Source organism: Stylophora pistillata, chromosome 14 (genome assembly GCF_964205215.1).
Source record: "Stylophora pistillata chromosome 14, jaStyPist1.2, whole genome shotgun sequence".
Taxonomy (NCBI): domain Eukaryota; kingdom Metazoa; phylum Cnidaria; class Anthozoa; order Scleractinia; family Pocilloporidae; genus Stylophora; species Stylophora pistillata.
In genome coordinates this window covers 23,642,457-23,662,239 of record NC_142532.1, presented here as the reverse complement: position 1 = coordinate 23,662,239, position 19,783 = coordinate 23,642,457, and the positions used below count along the sequence as shown (strand labels likewise).

Genomic DNA, 19,783 nt, shown 5'->3' with positions numbered 1-19,783 from the left:
CGACGAAGTCGCAAAAAGCGGAAGACAATCAAAAAAAAAAAAAGAAAAATTAAACGACACCTTTGGGTTTATTTTTTCCCGGCTTTCGAAAGAAACAAGTCATTCTTGAGTCTTATTAAAAAAGGGAAACCTAGCCATATAATAACTCCTTTATTGATCAAGTTTGTTCGGTTAAGATGGCTAGATATTTGCCTGTTTTTATTTTTTATTTTTTGGCGAACTCGGCCGATATCCAGCCATCTTGATCTCACTCTTGGTCAATAACGCGTTTATATAGAAGCCTGTTCTTATTCTAATATCGACTGATATAATCCCTGCGTACATTGATTTACCGATAAGAAATAGCGGGAAAGCTTACTTTTGCGGGTAACGTTTCAACGTTCTAGCAGTTCTTTAAAAAGAAAAAAAAAAAGCTGCGCTGAACCTGGTGACATCTTGTGGAAAAATCTCAGTTCCTGTGCGTAGATTTGCAACATGACTAGATAATTGATGTTAATTAAGTCCATGGCGAAAGCTTACTTCATACTTTTCATCCTTTTTTCATCGCGTTCTTCTCCGCCATACCCCATTTTCTTCGCAGTCGGTCTCGCGTGACTGAATACAGAGTTCTCGCCTCAGGCGTGACGTCATCTGATCTTCAAAGATGGCGCTGAAAGCAAAGATCGTCCTGTTTGTTGCTCTCACGACTGTAAACTCCTCTTTGTCTGCCAGAATTGCAGGATTTAGTGGAACAAATTCGGGCTCCCATTATTTCACCATAAAGAAAATTATGGAGGAATTGTCCGCCCGCGGACACGAGGTAAGGTCATGAAGAAGCCTCTCAAGTGCAGAAGTTTGAAGCGAACTAGCCATCGTTGACAGCTAATAAATAGCTACAGAGGCATGTAAACTCTGTGTGCTTCTGATAGCTATGAAAGAAAGTTAGAAAGGAAGATGTAGTGCGGTATACTGCGCACTCTTTCCGCTTTGGCGGTCTCGCATGAAGGAGTTGATATTTATTTGGAGATTCCGATCGCACAAGAGCAAATTATCCTTAGTATAAATTATTCCTTACGCGAATTGAGCGTGCTGACTCGTTTCTCATCCTCTTTTTGTTATCATTTTCCATTCACCCAGTTTTCCATTGCAATCCGTAAACAATACTTACAATCAACATCGTAGTCAGGTTATCAGCAGGCCCTAATTCACCTCTCAAATATGTCTTGCCCCAACCGGGGGAGTGCGGGAATACCCAGGGGCTAGTGACAATTTTCAAAAATTCTTGTCAATAATCCCCACCGTGGTGGTGTGTGTACATGTCAATAATGCCCCATCGAAGCTGAAAAAGTTGTGAAAGAATGACAGCTAAGGTTTAATTTCTTACTTTTTTAACCATGTTTTCGGCTGCATTTTTCGCCTCGTCCACCATCTTGAAAGGTTTCCGACCCAGTCTATCCCGGTCAATTATCAATAAAACCCAACCCTTGGGGGACCCCTATGTCAAATAAGTAAACACATCCCCTCTCTTGGGACGTATTTTTTTTTCATTAGCCCATGCATGCCCGCACTTCCCCGGTTGGGGCAAGACATTGATAGGTGCATAAAGTGCTGTACAGTAGCACCTTAGAAAGAACTGATTACAATGTACCTATGCCTCTGGGTACCTGAGACAGCCCTCCCCTCGAGACAACTTTATGGAGTATTTTTATTGAGTCCTTGCACCAGTCCCTCATGTCATAGCCTGGCTGGTTACAATATTTGCACTGTCTTGTCTTCCCAGCAGGTGAGAAATTAAGTGATTATGTGAGGAAAAATTCTCTCACTTGACAGGGTTACCCTACCTGCCAAGGCAAGACAAGTTTCCCTGCAGAGATGTGTTGCCTCTCTAAGACAAGTTTCCCATTTGGCTCAATAAGTGAAAAGTTAGCTTGGCCAAGGTTACTTGGGGAAGGGTTGTATGGGGTGTGCAAAACCATTAAGATGGGCCCTTCGAGAATTTGATCCAGGGAGGTTAAACCAGTACATTCCTTCACTACCTTTTTTTCCAGCTGAATTGCTTCTATTCTACATAGGTTGTGCTGGTTAAGCCCGCAAATCAAAATGATCCACCAACTATTGGACAGAAGATACCTCACAAGATATTTGACGTGCCATATGACCAGGCATATTTTGAGGAATATTTTGTAAAAACTTCCATGGAAGATGGCATTTGGAAGGCTCTAATCAATTTTGCAGACATGCAAAGTGTCGTTTGTGAACTCTTGTTAAATAACACAGAACTAATTCAACATCTGAAGAAGTTTAACTTGGTAGTATTTGAAAGACTTTTTTCATGTGCTTCGATGGTGGCAACTCTTCTAAAAATTCCTGCAGTGGTTTTAATACCTTCACCAAATGCTCCAGCAGGTTGTTTACATTTTAAGGTTCCTTGTCCATTGTCATATGTGCCTTCGCGTCTCACTGCATTAACAAGTGACATGTCATTTATACAGCGTGTCATGAACTCTGCAGCACACATTAGCTTTGAGTTTGTTGTGCGTCTTTTGCAATTTTCAAGTGGCAGTCACCTCAAGGAAAAATACAACATTGCACCTGAGAAAGAACTTGAAAATGTTCTTGGGAATGCTGATTTAGTGCTTATTCTTGGAGATTTTGCAATGGAATATCCACAGCCACTGCTACCAGGTTGGCAATTAGTGCAAGTTAAAGGTGCTCACTAACTGAATTTAGGATCCTAAAGAATTTTTCCTGAATCTTGAACTCCTAGGCCATGGGATATTTAAATTCCTCTTAAAATGTTCATTGATATTCTTCTTGGACAGAGATCAGTTTTTCTGGATGAGACATCCATATTAGGGCCAGTTTCATCAAACTGATGCTCTGAGTGAAGGCCATATAATGGGGGACCGTGTAGAAACTAGTTTTGATGATGATAACGATTTTGAAAAAGAAGGGAAAGCATCCTTTTTCAGCAAAACTGGGCAAACATCTGGGAAGGAAGGCTTTTATTTGTCATTGAAATATTACAACTCCTTAGAAAAGCTCTGCACTTGAGCAAGCTGTAAAATCCATCCAGCCTGGGCTAATCCAAGTTTCTGTCGCACATGTCAACTAGAAGTATTGTTACCCATCCCTAATGGGATGCCACTACATGCCCAGTCTGTTTTCAGTCTTTGAGTCAGATATGGTAGGACCAGTCTCTTGGCACAATACCCTCCTAGGAAGGCAGAAAGGCTGTCAGTCAGCTGAAGTGTAATTTATCAGATTTCTCTCCTGGAATTGTTTTAAATACACATCCATACACATCCAAAGCACTTTCCATTCACAAAATGCCTTCCTAACTAGCTTGTAGATAGCTAACCACATTGTTTTTTTTTCTTTTTCTTTTTTCACTATGAAGGTCACATCATGGTGGGTCCTATCACTGCAAAAGCAGAGGCTGACCCACTCCCCCCTGACTTGGCCATTATTATCAACAGTTCTGGGGGGCACGGGTTCATCATTGCCTCTTTTGGATCGTATGCAGAAACAATAATTCCTAAGAGGACAATTAATGTTTTGGCTGCGGCTTTTGGAAAGTTGAAGCAGAAAGTTATATGGAAACTTAAAGGTAATGTTTTGTTCTCATTATAAAGGTCATCATCTTCATCATTATTGTTATATTTGTCACTCTCTGTATCACCATAAATATTGTTGCCATTCTTTTAAAACTGGGTTTTATTTTAAACAACATGTTATCCATTGACTTTCTTCAACTTTAAAATGGTAACGGCAAAGTCTAAATAGTTACAGTGAACATAAATAAGATTTTAATTGTTTATTTAAATCACTCTCCCCATTTTCTTGAATTGATGAACCTTTGAACTTCTTCAGGCTACATTCCTTCTCACCTTGGTGCAAACATCAAAGTAGTGAAGTGGATACCTCAGAATGATCTCTTGGCTCACAAAGATATCAAAGCTTTTGTTTCTCACGTGGGACACAGCAGTCTATACGAGTCAGTTTACCATGGGGTCCCTGTGGTGGCTGTTCCTCTGTTTGCTGATCATTTTTTTAATGCTGGGAAGGTTGAACACTTTGGATTGGGTATTACTGTGGATCACCAAACTGCGACTGTTGAGGACTTTGTTAAGACAATAGAGAAAGTGATGACTGAACCAAGGTAGTGTTTTCTTTAGCCCTTTCACTTCCAAGATCTCTTTATTTCTTCATTCTCCTTTAACTATCTGCCATACAATTGTTATTATGTTAGTTTGGAGAATTTGGCATCAGATCAACTCATAATCCTCTAATTCATAATTTTCTTTATTCTCATCACTTGTGAACTGCCTGTTAGGAGAAATTCTGTCATGGTCACTCGTGATGGTTAACAAAGTTGTAACACGTTGAGGGTAATGCAATTTCACACAGTTACATTATAGGTAGCAGCGGGCCAAGTTGCATAGCCGGAATAAATCTAACAATGTGATTGGTTATCTATGGGGGAAATTGACCCGAAAATCCATGTTTAAAACAAGGCTGAGTGAAATTACACCATTCAGCAACACAGGTGACTTAAAAAAAAAATTCTTGCAAAAGAAAAGTTATTTTGATATATGCAATTGATCAAAGTCACTCGATCTCCAAACTATCATCCACTTAAAAATATTAAATGAAATGAGATGGGTCAATCAAACAAATCCGACAACAATTATTGACAATCTCATGGGGAAGACTGTTTAAAGTGTTTTTTTTTTTCTTTTTTTTCCACGTTTTCTTGTATGCTGGGATCAGCGACTGTTAACGGTATTATTCGATTCTGTCTATTCAGTCACAAGAAAAATGCTATGCGCATTTCTCGCCTTATGAAAGACAGTCCACGGACTCCCCTGGAGAAAGCTGGTGACTGGATAGAGTATGTACACAGACATGGTGGAGCCCAACACCTCAGAGCTCAAGTGTTTAACATCCCTTGGTACCAGTACTACTTAATTGATGTCATGGCTTTCTTTCTTGCAATAGTTTTATTTGTCGTCATGGTGATCAGATGGACATGTAGATGCATGTGTCGTGTGTGTTTTCACCCGAGCAACAAGAAAGCGAAGAAAGATTGAACTCTTTTGACTTGAGCTCACAAGTCTTGAATCGATCGTTACTTTGATTTTAAGAATTATTCAAGAGTTAACGTTTTAAAACATTCGTGGAAGTTACATTTTAATCCAGATCTAAAAAGATTCGGCTGTGGTCATGCGACATGTATCCTTTCTCAGAATAACTATGGGCGACTATGGAATTCTGGACGCTGCTAGTTCGAAGTAGCCAGCGAGCAAGCCCTCCTCTTTCGCGCCTCGGAAAGAGTGTTTCTTCGGGAAGGAATGAAACCATGGTAACGCGCGCTGACGAGAGGTCTGCAGGGCGTCTAGTGCCAGTCACCCGCTAAACCTTTTCCGAACTCGGAACTCGTCCCAAATCTAACGCGCGATAAGTTCAATTATTTATTTATTATTTATTTAAGGATTTGTACAAGCAGCTCCAACCCAACCCTCTCCTAAAATATTTAACAACTATTCCACGAGCACGTGTTGGATATGAGATGATAGATAGCAAACGAGGCGCGTAGCGCCGAGTTGGCGATAATCATCTCATATCCAACAAGCGCGAGAGGAGTAACTGTTTTATTAAAAACATTAAATTAAATTATTAAATTTTATTAAATTTTTAGCTCCCTTTTAATTTTAAGCTGACACGTACGCTTGCCATATTTGTAGATTATGGTATATTGGCTGATATACCATAATGGCTAAGCCAATAAAAAGTCTTGAATTGCATGGCTGCAAATAACTAACGGGCAGTCGCCGGTCACCTTGTCCGGTCAAAGATGCTTTTGCTCGGACACCACCCGTTTTTTGGCCGGTCAAATTTTAACAGTCGGAACTCTTGCGATAGTGAACCCAGATTGCACAGTACTCGTTTTACAACTAAAAAACAACTGAATCCAAGTCGGTCTGGCAATAGAAATTACAAGTTAATAATTTTGCTACTCTTTACTGCAGAAGCAGCCTCGCATTGAGTACGTGGAACGGTTACGCAAGATACAACCGCAATTGTCCGTTTTACTTTACATCTGGCAAAATCACTTATAATTAGATGTTACACTTTGCGGCCGACAGGACTTGATGACATCGTGGAAATTTGCGACTGCCGGAAATTTCTCGACCACTAATTTGTCTACTTTTATATTGGTTTTTTTGTTTTCTTTCGGAAACATGACTGTTGTCCCTTGTGATTATCAAACAGTTAAAAATTAAAATTTCTTTGAACGAGTCGGTAAAGGACCAGACAAGATGTCCGGTCCTTTACCGGACATATTTACCGGATATCAAATATATAGCAGTTGATAATACCGGATATCAAATATAGCAGTTGATAATAACGGTTTTCAGTACTGAAATCAGATTAAAGAGTCATTGTGTAGCGTAAGGTTATCTCGCAGCTTGAACCGAGCACCAAGAAATCTAAAACCAAGCGATCTATCTTTACCGCTAATCTATCGCTATGTAAGAAACTGCAAAAGTCAGCGTAAAGTAGGGTAGCTTACATGCCGTCAATTTCGCAAATGTTTGATTCCTCTTTTAACGTTTCATTTGCCAACCATGCACGCTCTTTGGAATGGGCGATACCACAGATGCTCTAGTCAATGCCTGTTCTACATGTCCAAACCGTCCTCTGATCATTAAAATGAAATGAGGCCTAGATAAAGCGATTAACAGACTCATCCTTAGGTAAGGGACAGGGTCAGCAATGGCGAAAGAAAGTCACCTAAAATGAGGAAGGTTGGCGGATCCACGTGGTAGTGTGTATTAGATGGGATAAAAAAAAAAGGTTTCCGAAACTATGCAGCCTGGAAACTATACTATCATACTACACTGAGGTCGCTTAGAATCACAATGTTTTTCTACCATTTAAGGATTGCCCATCTATTCTTGTTGAAATCAGCGAGCTTCATTTGGTTTTAGCGTTTTAGCCAGCTTGATATTGTCCTTTCTGTTATAACGCGATGTCCTAAGCGGCCGGGAAAGAAGGAACAGAATTTAAGGGACGGTATAGCTGGGGACCGTGAGAGGAATATAATCCATTGAATCAGCAATCCATTGAATACATAATCTTCATGAAAAAAATAACAATTTCTACATTTCTTAAGGTTCTCACCGGTGTTCAAAAGTATTGGTGACAATTTTGACACCTACTGTCGGCTTAATAAAGTGTATATACTCGTATGGTTTAACTGTGGGTTGTAGTAAATTTTTAATTGATCAACTTGGTTGATCCCAGCGCTATAAAATTGAATCCACCACCTTAAAATGAATGTGTCAGTAAGCATACAGCGTGGTGATTGTTTGTACCGAAGTTTATTTAATTTCGACGCTTTTAAATGGGAATCTCCCTTTGAGAAAAATCTAGCGAAAGTGGCACTCCTGTAACCCGCATTACAGTCAAGGGTGTATGTTGGTTAAATGGTTGCCGAGAGCAACAAAAAGAAGCTAAAAAGCTGAAACTTTGCCAGCATAAATAGTTGGAATGGGACTACATGTCAAAAAAATTCTAGCGCAAAATGTTGAGTGACATAGTCGTAGTGGACTTGTCAAGTTCAAAACTCCATTTCAAGGGCTTAAATTTAATTGCCAATCTTGACTACGGATGAAAGGGCATGTACATTTACCTGACTTTTTGAAACGTGCATAAAACTGGTTTTAAAATTGTGAGGGTAGTTAAGAGAACCTAGTGGTGTGTATTAGCTATCGATCTATCGATTAATTGCCGTGGAATGTGCCAATTACCCTTTAAAATGCACCCTTACCCCAAAGTGTGCCACAAAGGTTACATTTCACTTTTGAAAAGTTAATAAAAAACAGTAAAATGCGTCAGTTCTTTTGAAATTTTAACACAACACGAACGAAACATTGATAGACCCATGCACGCTTTAATTACGATTTTTTCAGCATTCCTCAACGAGTCATTACTTGAGATACAAAAGGTTACAAAAGTGGTGTACTTTACGCCTAGAGAGAGAGAGAGAGGATAGACCTCGGGAACGAGGTTCACTACCTCTCAACCTTCGCGGCATCTTCAAGTGGGCGGAGACAAGCCTGAGGCCTGTTAGAGTAGGCACGTGCGTGAGCCGACATTTGACTCGATGCATGCTTTTCGACGATGAACTTCATTCAGATTTCTGATGGAATTGCTAGGTTTTCGCGACAAGTATATTTACAGGAATTTATTAGTTTTCATGCAGATGTTTGTGATAATTTTGAAACATGGAGGGCTTATCTTTTACCCAGCCATGGGTAACACACCCTACTCAAATTAATTTCCCAGACACGCTGTCTTGTTTAGGAGAACTGCTGCAGTTGATAAGCTTCTCGAACACAGGTCGCAGCCGTTCAAAAAAACTTTATAACATATTATTTCGCCAAGCAGGATACTGATAAAAGGGTTTGTCCCCCACAATTTTGTTTTGAGGGACTATGGAATCTCCCCAGGCCCCACTACTCTCATGAGTGAGTCACGACGATGACACTTTCCCAACCCTACAACCCGTGAGTGGTCTTTGATGACCTTTCAGGAAGCATCTCCCCTTGCTTTATAGATATCTTCCTCTCCTCACATGGTTTAGTCCCAGTCTCGCTTCTTCTGAGCCTTTTGAGGCTGCTACTCAGTCTGTTAGGGCATGAAGTATTTTAAAGCTAACCTCAAGGAACGATGGGGTAGCTTACTGACGTTAAAATGTGTTAAAACATTTTAGGAAAACTTTCTGAGGTTGTAAAGGACAGACGGCCACAATGCTGATATATAAAAATGTAATATGATAACATAAAAATGTAATATCCCCAACTAATGAGCTGGTGTGACAGTCACAACAGCTCATTAGTATAGTGACACTTTTCTCCCTTTTATTCGGCCCTCGTAGAATATTCTATTTTATCCGTCCCTGACGATGCTGCTGAGCGGTGAAAGCTCAGACTTCCACAATATTTTACAGTAATTCAAGGCCACATTAGTGTTTTTATTGTTTTACCCAAAATGTTACTGAAGGACAACATTAAAAAATTGTTAATATAATACCTTAGGGTGATTTGCTCTTAATGTAATAATAGTTTTTAGCGTGAGCCTCATATAAACAACCCCTAGTGTGATTACCTTGTTTGCGGCGCCAGAATGTTGTCCCAGGGAATCTGAGCACCACTTTTTATTTAAACCGCAGGCGACGAATTTAGTACTTATATAACAGTCAACCGAAGACGTCGAAGGAGCACATAGAGATGTATGAATTGCCCTACGAATTGTGGGTAACATTTCGTTACGACTTCAACTCTCAAATGTCATTTCATGTTTAGAACACTCAATCTATTTGTTTTGCAGTCTGACTGTTTCCTTTATCGACCAGTCCAGAAATAAATGGGTCTCTATACATCAGTAACCTTCTCACTTAAGTAAAGCTTCACATCGTAAGCGCGAATCATAGGGTCTCAAAGCAAGGAGCGTTTCTAGTCAGTCAAAAGGGTTCCGTGTAAGAAATAGATAACCACAATTTATTGGTTTACTCCATATGACTGACGTGTGACGTATATTAGAAAAATCTCAAAGGACGAAACTAGGTGATGCTTGACTTTATTTTCAAAGTAAGGCACTGAAGGGCTACAGGTCTGGTAAGTATTGTTTTTTAACTCCCTTACGATTGACCACACACTGACTAAATTCGATTAATTGACTCGTATTCTCGACGTGCTGATTTCATTAAAGCTACTTTCTCTGAAGATTAAATTCCGATATCCTCTGAGTTAGCGAAAACGCAATCTGCCTTTAACCTCGAGCAGAATTTCAACCGTGTTGGGAAAAATATATCGACCCAATGCCCACTACAAAACCTTAAATAAAATTGATTTTCTTTCCTTCCATTGAAGGAAAGATAAGAAGAGCTGGATGTTTGTTACCCTACTTTTGAAGCGCCATTTGAAGTACATCTATTTCGGTTTTGTCCGTATAACATTTTTTACCGATGATGGAATTGAGCATGCAAAAATGAAACAACTCACTTCTGTTTTACAGGGAACTTCGTGTCAGTGTTCGTTGTTTTGCGAGAATTGCCGGATTTTTATCACAAAATTACAGTCAAGACTTGTTAGTCTGGAATTGGAGGCTGTTTTGAAACGGTAAGCTATCTGTGCGTGATGACCGTAACTCTACATGAGTTTTTCATATTCCAGTTAGTGAGTTTTGCGTGATCGAAGACAAAGTTGGTAATTAAGAGAAACGGCTTCGGTTGATCAGTGTTGTACCCTTAAAAGATGACACATTGCAGTTTATATATTCTCCGACGAAGGGCTAACGCTCGAAACGCCAGCTTTTGTAATCATTACGGTGGCTAATTTACCATTTCAACTTTGTTGATATATCCAAATTATTTCGTTACTCCCACCGACGCAGCCCCAAACAGTTTCTTTCGAAACTATCAGCTTTATATATTCTCCGATATTCCGGTAAGCTATTTGCACTTTAAAAGTAGTACACCGAGGAAACTACCTGTAGTGATAAGAATTCACAAAATCACGAACGGGATGGTGTGACCTTCATGTAGCACCATTGAATAATTCTAAAGAGAAATGGAATGTATAGTGATTGGCAGCCAGAATAAAAAAGTCATTTATCAGATGGGGGAAATCTCTAAAAAATAGTTGACACTGACTGATTAAATATCACTCATTGAAAATCCTTTATTTAATTACTGTGGGATGTTTAAATGAGCTGTCATACGTTGGTCATATCAAGCAACCAAAGTAAAATGTGGTTATGTATCTCTTCAGGCTCGCTGAACGTGAACCTTTTTTGACCGATTATGGATTTGAGCATGTAAAAATGAAACGATTCATTTCTGTTTTACAGGGAATATCTGGTGTTAGTATTTGTTGTTTTGCAAGAACCATTGGATTTTTATCACAAAATTACAGTCAAAACTTGTTACAGTAGAATTGGAGGCTCTGTCATGAAAAACTAAGCTATCTCTGCGCGATGATTAACTCTGCACGAATATTTCATTTTCTAGTCAGTGCAATTTGCGTAACTGATGACAAAGTTGGTAAATAAGAGAAACGACTGGGGTTGATCAGTGTTGTACCCTTAAAAGATAACACACTACATCTCCCTTTATTTCTTTAAAGGTGTGGATCCAAATAAGACGGAAATATTGTAAGAATCACGTGATAGAGAATTGGATCTCGCTTGGCAAAGCTAAAGTCGGAACTTGGTACAGTACAATTGGAACTTGTGTCTTGAAACGGTAAGCTATCTGTGCACGATGACTAAATTTTCATTTTTCATTTTCCGGTAAGTGAGATTTGCCAGGTTGTTTTGAATTATGTCAATGATTCTTGGCCTCAAGCCGATTCAGTCTGTTTACTTTCAGTTTGATGGCTTAACAGAAACAAGAAATATAATTTTGATGAATTCTCGACTTAGTCTTTTCCATAGATTTCTCATCGTTTTTCCAGCAAAAAGTTGTTTTTTGTAGGAAGATCTTATTCAAGTCCCTTTGCCTTCATCAAGATAAACAAGGAACGTTTCTGACCCCAAAATTTAATTTGCATCAATGCTTACGAGACTGCTTAGAAATGCAACCGAACACTGGTATCGTTAAGAAAGATACGAAATCATATAATTTATTACAAGTTTGATAGCTTGTTAGCTGCTCTTCTTCCGGCATCATAGCGAAAATTAATTATTCTTTAAAACTGTCTCTTTTAATTTCCAAACTTTTAAACGTAAGTTAACACTCCAGTGATCGAGTACACTGGCCAACGCGGCGGTCATCTGTTAATATATACTTGTTTGAGTCGAAATGGATTCTGATTGGTTTGCGAGGACTTATATTATCGATCGATTTAGGTAGAAAAGTTTGCTCCAAATCGAGATATGGCGTGCAAAATAGGTTCCGGGCTCTTCTTAGGCCCGCAATGATGAGAATGACATATTTAACTGGATATAGAGATCTCATTGTTCGCGCCTTTTTGAAAAGAAACAAAGAGTTCTTCCATTGAATGAAATATACAAAGAAAAATTAACAAACACTCTATGGAGTAAAGCGCCCTCGTTCAGAGGCAGCTTAATATGGAACAGGCTTCCAACACATCTCAAAACTTGAGTCAAGAGATATTTTTAGGAAGAAGATCGAAGAAAACCTTCATTCCCGTTTTAAGTTTTAAAATTAAAATTTCTGAAGACGTAAATTTATAGCCACGAAATGTGAACATTTTTCAGGAAATGGGATGGGCAGTTTAGAATTAGTGGTAAGCAATAAGATGCAACAGGAGCTCCCTAGCTTCACTAATTTTTCCTTTGTTTTTTCAAACTGACAAAGAGAGGATCAAGATGAAGAGCACAGAGGAAGCTATCAAAAAATTCATTTGCATAGCTTTACTGGTCACCGACTTCCTTCTCAACACAAGTCGTGCGTCGCAAGCCATCGAGTTACTCAAGGAATGTTTACTTGTTTTAAACCATCAGGCGTTGATTATCGATAGTTCATTGGCGAAAGATTTGATCTCTACCATCTCCCTGAACATAATTGGAGCTTACATGAAGGCGAAAGATTTTCCAAGGCTAGAAAAATACCTCAAGGAAATTCTCTTATTCTATGACTCTGATGAAACCGAGGAAAAAGGATGGCTAAGCCTTTTAACGGCAAAAACACTTCAGAATCAAACCAAGTATATGGAAGCCAGAATATTTTATGAGTCAGCTACAAAGATCATGAAAACAATTGGCAACATACTAGGCGAGGTACAATGTTACATGGGCCTAAGAACATTGTTCCACTCTCTTGGCCAATATGACAAGGCCCGAGAATATCAGGAGAAAGCACTCGCTATCAAAATAGAAACTGGCGACAGGAAGGGAGAAGCAACAAGCTACGGAAACCTAGGAACATTGCTCTACGCGCTTGGTCAATATGACAAGGCCCGAGAATATCTGGAGAAAGCACTCGCTCTCAAAATAGAAATTGGCGACAGGAATGGAGAAGCAAAAAGCTACGGAAACCTAGGAACATTGTTCCAATCGCTTGGTCACTATGACAAGGCCCGAGAATATCAGGACAAAGCACTCGCTCTCAGAATAGAAATTGGCGACATGAATGGAGAAGCAACAAGCTACGGAAACCTAGGAACATTGTTCCAATCGCTTGGTCAATATGACAAGGCCCGAGAATATCAGGAGAAAACACTCGCTATCAGAATAGAAATTGGCGACAGGGATGGAGAAGCAAAAAGCTACGGAAACTTAGGAAGATTGTTCCGATCGCTTGGTCACTATGACAAGGCCCGAGAATATCAGGAGAAAGCACTCGCTATCAAAATAGAAATTCGCGACAGGAATGGAGAAGCAACAAGCTACGGAAACCTAGGAACATTGTTCTACGCGCTTCGTCAATATGACAAGGCCCTAGAATATCAGGAGAAAGCACTCGCTATCAAAGTAGAAATTGGCGACAGGAATGGAGAAGCAAGAAGCTACCTAAACCTAGGATCATTGTTCTACGCGCTTCGTCAATATGACAAGGCCCGAGAATATAAGGAGAAAGCACTCGCTATCCAAATAGAAATTGGCGACAGGAATGGAGAAGCAACAAGCTACGGAAACCTAGGAACATTGTTCCAAGCAGTTGGTCAATATGTCAAGGCCCGAGAATATCAGGAGAAAGCACTCGCTATCAAAATAGAAATTGGCGACAGGAATGGAGAAGCAACAAGCGACGTAAACCTAGGATTATTGTTCTACGCGCTTCGTCAATATGACAAGGCCCGAGAATATCAGGAGAAAGCACTCGCTATCAAAATAGAAATTGGCGACAGGGATGGAGAAGCAACAGGCTACGGAAACCTAGAAACATTGTTCCAAGCGGTTGGTCAATATGACAAGGCCCGAGAATATCAGGAGAAAGCACTCGCTATCAAAATAGAAATGCCCACAGGCATGGAGAAGCAACAAGCTACGGAAACCTAGGAACATTGTTCCAATCGCTTGGTCACTATGACAAGGCCCGAGAATATCAGGAGAAAGCACTCGCTATCAAAATAGAAATTGGCGACAGGGATGGAGAAGCAACAAGCTACGGAAACCTAGGAACATTGTTCCAATCGCTTGGCCAATATGACAAGGCCCGAGAATATCACGAGAAAGCACTCGCTATCAGAATAGAAATCGGCGGCAGGGATAAAGAAGCAACAAGCTACGGAAACCTAGGAACATTGTTCCAATCGCTTGGTCACTATGACAAGGCCCGAGAATATCAGGAGAAAGCACTCGCTCTCAAAATAGATATTGGCGACAGGGATGGAGAAGCAACAAGCTACGGAAACCTAGGAACATTGTTCCAATCGCTTGGTCAATACGACAAGGCCCGAGAATATCAGGAGAAAGCACTCGCTATCAGAATAGAAATTGGCGATAGGGATGGAGAAGCAGCAAGTTACGGAAACCTAGGAACATTGTTCCAATCGCTTGGTCACTATGACAAGGCCCGAGAATATCAGGAGAAAGCACTCGCTATCAAAATAGAAATTGGCGACAGGAATGGAGAAGCAACAAGCTACGGAAACCTAGGAACATTGTTCCAATCGCTTGGTCACTATGACAAGGCCCGAGAATATCAAGAGAAAGCACTCGCTCTCAAAATAGATATTGGCGACAGGGATGGAGAAGCAAAAAGCTACGGAAACCTAGGAACATTGTTCCAATCGCTTGGTCACTATGACAAGGCCCGAGAATATCAGGAGAAAGCACTCGCTCTCAAAATAGATATTGGCGACAGGGATGGAGAAGCAACAAGCTACGGAAACCTAGGAACATTGTTCCAATCGCTTGGTCAATACGACAAGGCCCGAGAATATCAGGAGAAAGCACTCGCTATCAAAATAGAAATTGGCGACAGGGATGGAGAAGCAAAAAGCTACGGAAACCTAGGAACATTGTTCCAATCGCTTGGTCAATATGACAAGGCCCGAGAATATCAGGAGAAAGCACTCGCTATCAGAATAGAAATTGGCGACAGGGATGGAGAAGCAACAAGCTACGGAAACCTAGGAACATTGTTCCAATCGCTTGGTCAATATGACAAGGCCCGAGAATATCAGGAGAAAGCACTCGCTATCAGAATAGAAATTGGCGACAGGAATGGAGAAGCAACAAGCTACGGAAACCTAGGAACATTGTTCCGATCGCTTGGTCACTATGACAAGGCCCGAGAATATCAGGAGAAAGCACTCGCTATCAAAATAGAAATTGGCGACAGGAATGGAGAAGCAACAAGCTACGGAAACCTAGGAACATTGTTCCAATCGCTTGGTCACTATGACAAGGCCCGAGAATATCAGGAGAAAGCACTTGCTATCAGAATAGAAATTGGCGACAGGGATGGAGAAGCAAAAAGCTACGGAAACTTAGGAAGATTGTTCCGATCGCTTGGTCACTATGACAAGGCCCGAGAATATCAGGAGAAAGCACTCGCTATCAAAATAGAAATTGGCGACAGGAATGGAGAAGCAACAAGCTACGGAAACCCAGGAACATTGTTCTACGCGCTTCGTCAATATGACAAGGCCCTAGAATATCAGGAGAAAGCACTCGCTATCAGAATAGAAATTGGCGACAGGGATGGAGAAGCAACAAGCTACGGAAACCTAGGAACATTGTTCCAATCGCTTGGTCAATATGACAAGGCCCGAGAATATCAGGAGAAAGCACTCGCTATCAGAATAGAAATTGGCGACAGGAATGGAGAAGCAACAAGCTACGGAAACCTAGGAAAATTGTTCCAATCGCTTGGTCAATATGACAAGGCCCGAGAATATCAGGAGAAAGCACTCGCTATCAAAATAGAAATTGGCGACAGGGATGGAGAAGCAAAAAGCTACGGAAACCTAGGAACATTGTTCCAATCGCTTGGTCAATATGACAAGGCCCGAGAATATCAGGAGAAAGCACTCGCTTTCAGAATAGAAATTGGCGACAGGAATGGAGAAGCAACAAGCTACGGAAACCTAGGAACATTGTTCCAATCGCTTGGTCAATATGACAAGGCCCGAGAATATCAGGAGAAAGCACTCGCTATCAAAATAGAAATTGGCGACAGGGATGGAGAAGCAAAAAGCTACGGAAACCTAGGAACATTGTTCCAATCGCTTGGTCAATATGACAAGGCCCGAGAATATCAGGAGAAAGGACTCGCTATCAAAATAGAAATTGGCGACAGGGATGGAGAAGCAAAAAGCTACGGAAACCTAGGAACATTGTTCCAATCGCTTGGTCAATATGAAAAAGCTGAGGCGTACGTGGTGAAAGCACTACGTATTCAAAAGAATATTGGCGATAGGCATGGAGAAGCAAAGAGATACGAACAACTTACAGCTTTGTTTCTCTTGCTCGGCAAGTATGCAAAGGCTGACGACTATCTAAAGAAGACTATTGCAATAAGAAGGAAAATCGGCGATAAAAGCGGAGAAGCAAGAGACTACGGACACCTCGGGATTATTTCACATCGTTGTGGTCTGTATGACAAGGCGCAAGAATATCACGAGAAAGCTCATGCAATTTATATGGAAATCGGTCACAGACAAGGAGCAGTAGTCAATTACCTAGAGTTAGGATTGTGTCTCCAATCCCTTGGTAACTATGATATGGCTGAAGAATACCTCAAGAAGGCTCTCCAATTAAGCAAGGACATTGGACACAACTTGAACGAGTTTCAATGCCTTTGTAGTCTGTCGATGTTAAAGGTATCACAATTTCATCTTGGGCTAGCCTTCTCGTATCTTTTTCAAAGCATCAAGAAATTCGAAATTTTGCGAGGTGTTGTTAAAGATAACGATGAGTTTCAAATATCTCTTCTAGAAAAACACGGCGCCTTTCCCTACAACTTGTTGAGTAGGTTGCTTTCTGCCACCGGAAAGTCACAAGACGCCCTTTACGTCGAAGAGCTGAGACGGACTAGAGGCCTGGCGAAGTTGATGGCCGATCGATACTCTCTTCAAGAGGAGATCTCAGTTAATCCAAACTCTTGGCGTGGCGGCATTCAAGAGGTTATCCCAACGGAAGCAGACTGCACATGCCTGTACATTTCAGTTGGTGCAAATGATGTACGGTTTTGGATTCTCAAAGCAACGGGAGCTATTCATTTTTCAAAAGAAGAAGTGAGCCTTGAAGCCAACGTTGAGACCGGATTAGTCCCTGAGTTAGATGAGTTTTTCAAAGAGAGCTTCCGCAGCCTCGCCATTTTATCCGAACAGAATTGCGAAGATCGATCTTTAGATGACACTGAACTGATGTCACTTCACTATAAGAACCGCGTAGTGTTGCGTTACTATGATGCCGAGGAGCTCAAAACAAGCCTTCACTTGTGTCACAAGATAATCATCGCTCCTGTGGCCAGTTTCCTGAAGCAGCTCGAGATTATCATTGTCCCTGATTCCTGTGTGTACCAAGTGCCATTTTCAGCCTTGGCTGACGAGGGAGGCAAGTTTCTATCAGAGAAATACAGGATTCGGATTATTCCATCATTGAAAACTCTGAAGCTTGTTCAAGACAGTCCTCCAGACTATCACACCAATGTTGGGGCACTAATAGTGGGTGACCCTAAGGTAGGAGAAGTGATTTACAAAGGAAGGCGCAGGAATTTAACACACTTGCCATGCGCAAGAAAGGAAGCAGACCTGATTGGAAGACTTCTTGGCGTACCGCCTTTGATTGGAGATCTCGCTACGAAGCCTGCTGTACTACAAGCGATAAATTCAGTGAGCCTGATACACATTGCTGCACATGGTGATGCCGAAAGAGGGGAGATTGCCCTTTCTCCTGAGCACCCTACCTCTGCCCCACCTTTTCCTCGAGAAGAAGATTATCTCTTGACCATGGCGGATATTTCAAGAACTCGGCTACGAGCTAAACTAGTAGTGCTTAGCTGTTGTCACAGTGCTCGTGGACAGGTTAGAACCGAGGGAGTCATTGGAATCGCCCGAGCGTTCTTAGGATCCGGAGCTCGCTCAGTGTTAGCAGCACGATGGGCCCTGGATGACACAGCCACAGAGCAGTTCATGACTTGTTTCTACAAACATTTGTTCCGCGGTGAAAGTGCCAGTAAATCCCTTCACAAGGCCAGGAAGTGGATGCGAAATAACGGCTTTGACAAAGTCTCCCAATGGGCACCATTTATGCTCATGGGTGACAATGTGACATTTGATTTTGCAAATTGGCCAGTGCCCGGTGCACATCAAGAGCCTTCAGTTGATCAGTGTTAATGACTTCTGGAGCGGAATGAGCCGGACTTATAAAAGGTTCGTAACTTTTCAATTGCTAGCCATCTGGGAAGGACAACTCGGATCGATGCATATAGGAAAGCATTTCTCTAAATAGTTCACTGGACATATAAGTTTAGCGTATGTTTAAGATTTTGGAACATTATCTTTCCGATGCTCACTGTTTTGCAGACGATACGCAGCTGTATCTGACTCGGAGTTGTAAACCACTTGGCAACACTGCTCAAGCTGATGCTATACAAGCTATGGAAAAGTGCATTGATGCAGTGAGGAAATGTATGGTTCGAGATCGGTTGATGATCAATGATGATAAAACGGAGTTTTTGTTGGTCGGCACACGACAACAGCTCGATAAATTAGATTCGTGTTCTATTACTGTGGGCAATAATCGTATCAGTCCGAACTCATGTGTTAAAATCCTTGGATCGTGGTTTGACAGCAACTCAAGCATGACTGATCATAAAAACAAGGCTTGTAATGCGGCATTCTATCATTTACATAACTTGAGACGTATCAAAAAATACCTTTCGAGAGATTCTTTAATTACTTTGGTCATGCTTTTATAACCAGCCGCCTTGAGTATTGTAATGGTTTAGTGTTTGGCTTACCAAAGGTGCAGATCGCTAAACTACAGCGTGTTTAAAATGCAGCAGCAAGACTTTTTCTTGGCATCGGAAAATCTTCTCATATTACACCGGCGCTTTTTGAGCTGCACTAGCTGCCCCTTTTTTACGTATTGACTATAAGATTTTACTTTTGACTTTTAAATGTATTTATGGCCTAGCGCCAACTTATCTTAGTGATCTTATTAGTACAAAATCGAATTCATTATGCAATCTTAGGTCTACTGGTAAGCTCTTATTGGACCATCCCAAGGGAAAGATGCTAACAACATTGGGAGCAAGATCATTCTCAGCAGCAGCTCCGAAACTCTGGAATGGCCTACCTATGGAGCTTCGTCAAGTAACATAACTTAACAGTTTCAAATCTCGACTTAAAGCCTATCTTTTTAAGAAGTATTTTTATAGTCTGTAACCTAGTTTATTTTATTCTGACAATAATGTATTTTCGCTTTCTCTTAAAACATATAATTGTAACGCGCTATTAATCAGCATATGCAAATACGCGCCATATAAATTGGTAAATGATTATTATTATTATTATTACTCTTTATAAGAGTTGAGAAGTTAACACAATTCGAGAGCCATTTTTTGTTTGAGTCAGTAGTTCAGCATATAACTCTAGCAAATTGTGACTAACGGGATCAGTTTGTCATGCAAAAGAAATTTCAATAATGTTTTCCAAAGGCGCTTTTATCCGATACCAGGCACGTAGCGTGGTCCTTTTTTCAAGTACGCACAAGTACATGTGATCTAGAAATCTAAGTACACAGAGCGAAAAATGCTACGTTCTTTAGTTGTTGTTCGAAGTAGTTGTGCGAATACAAGCAAAGAACAAAGCGT

General features: G+C 40.8%; 2 protein-coding genes and 1 long non-coding RNA gene across 4 annotated transcripts; 2 read left to right on the top strand and 1 right to left on the bottom strand.

The window, feature by feature from the left end:
* Window positions 1-49: 49 nt before the first annotated feature.
* LOC148717137 (uncharacterized) lies at window positions 50-1,736 on the bottom strand. Its single transcript, XR_015995036.1, has 2 exons — window positions 1,364-1,736; window positions 50-908 (listed from the first exon to the last, which is right to left on the bottom strand). It is a non-coding gene; the product is annotated as an uncharacterized LOC148717137 (long non-coding RNA).
* On the top strand, window positions 591-7,248 carry LOC148717136 (UDP-glucuronosyltransferase 1-2-like). Of its 2 annotated transcripts, none has more exons than XM_088744199.1 (5): window positions 591-799; window positions 2,052-2,664; window positions 3,380-3,589; window positions 3,853-4,141; window positions 4,790-7,248. In XM_088744199.1, the coding sequence occupies exons 1-5, from the start codon at window positions 644-646 to the stop codon at window positions 5,070-5,072; spliced, it is 1,551 nt and encodes a 516-aa protein (XP_088600325.1). In that variant the 5' UTR covers window positions 591-643; the 3' UTR covers window positions 5,073-7,248. The 2 variants fall into 2 exon arrangements, with proteins under 2 accessions (XP_088600325.1, XP_088600324.1); XM_088744198.1 differs by having other exon boundaries at window positions 2,052-2,688.
* A 5,133-nt stretch (window positions 7,249-12,381) lies between these two features.
* LOC148717135 (uncharacterized) lies at window positions 12,382-19,710 on the top strand. Its single transcript, XM_088744685.1, has 2 exons — window positions 12,382-12,787; window positions 13,930-19,710. Exons 1-2 carry the CDS (start codon window positions 12,382-12,384, stop codon window positions 18,300-18,302), a joined length of 4,779 nt encoding a protein of 1,592 aa, XP_088600811.1. The 3' UTR covers window positions 18,303-19,710.
* The last annotated feature ends 73 nt before the right edge of the window (window positions 19,711-19,783 follow it).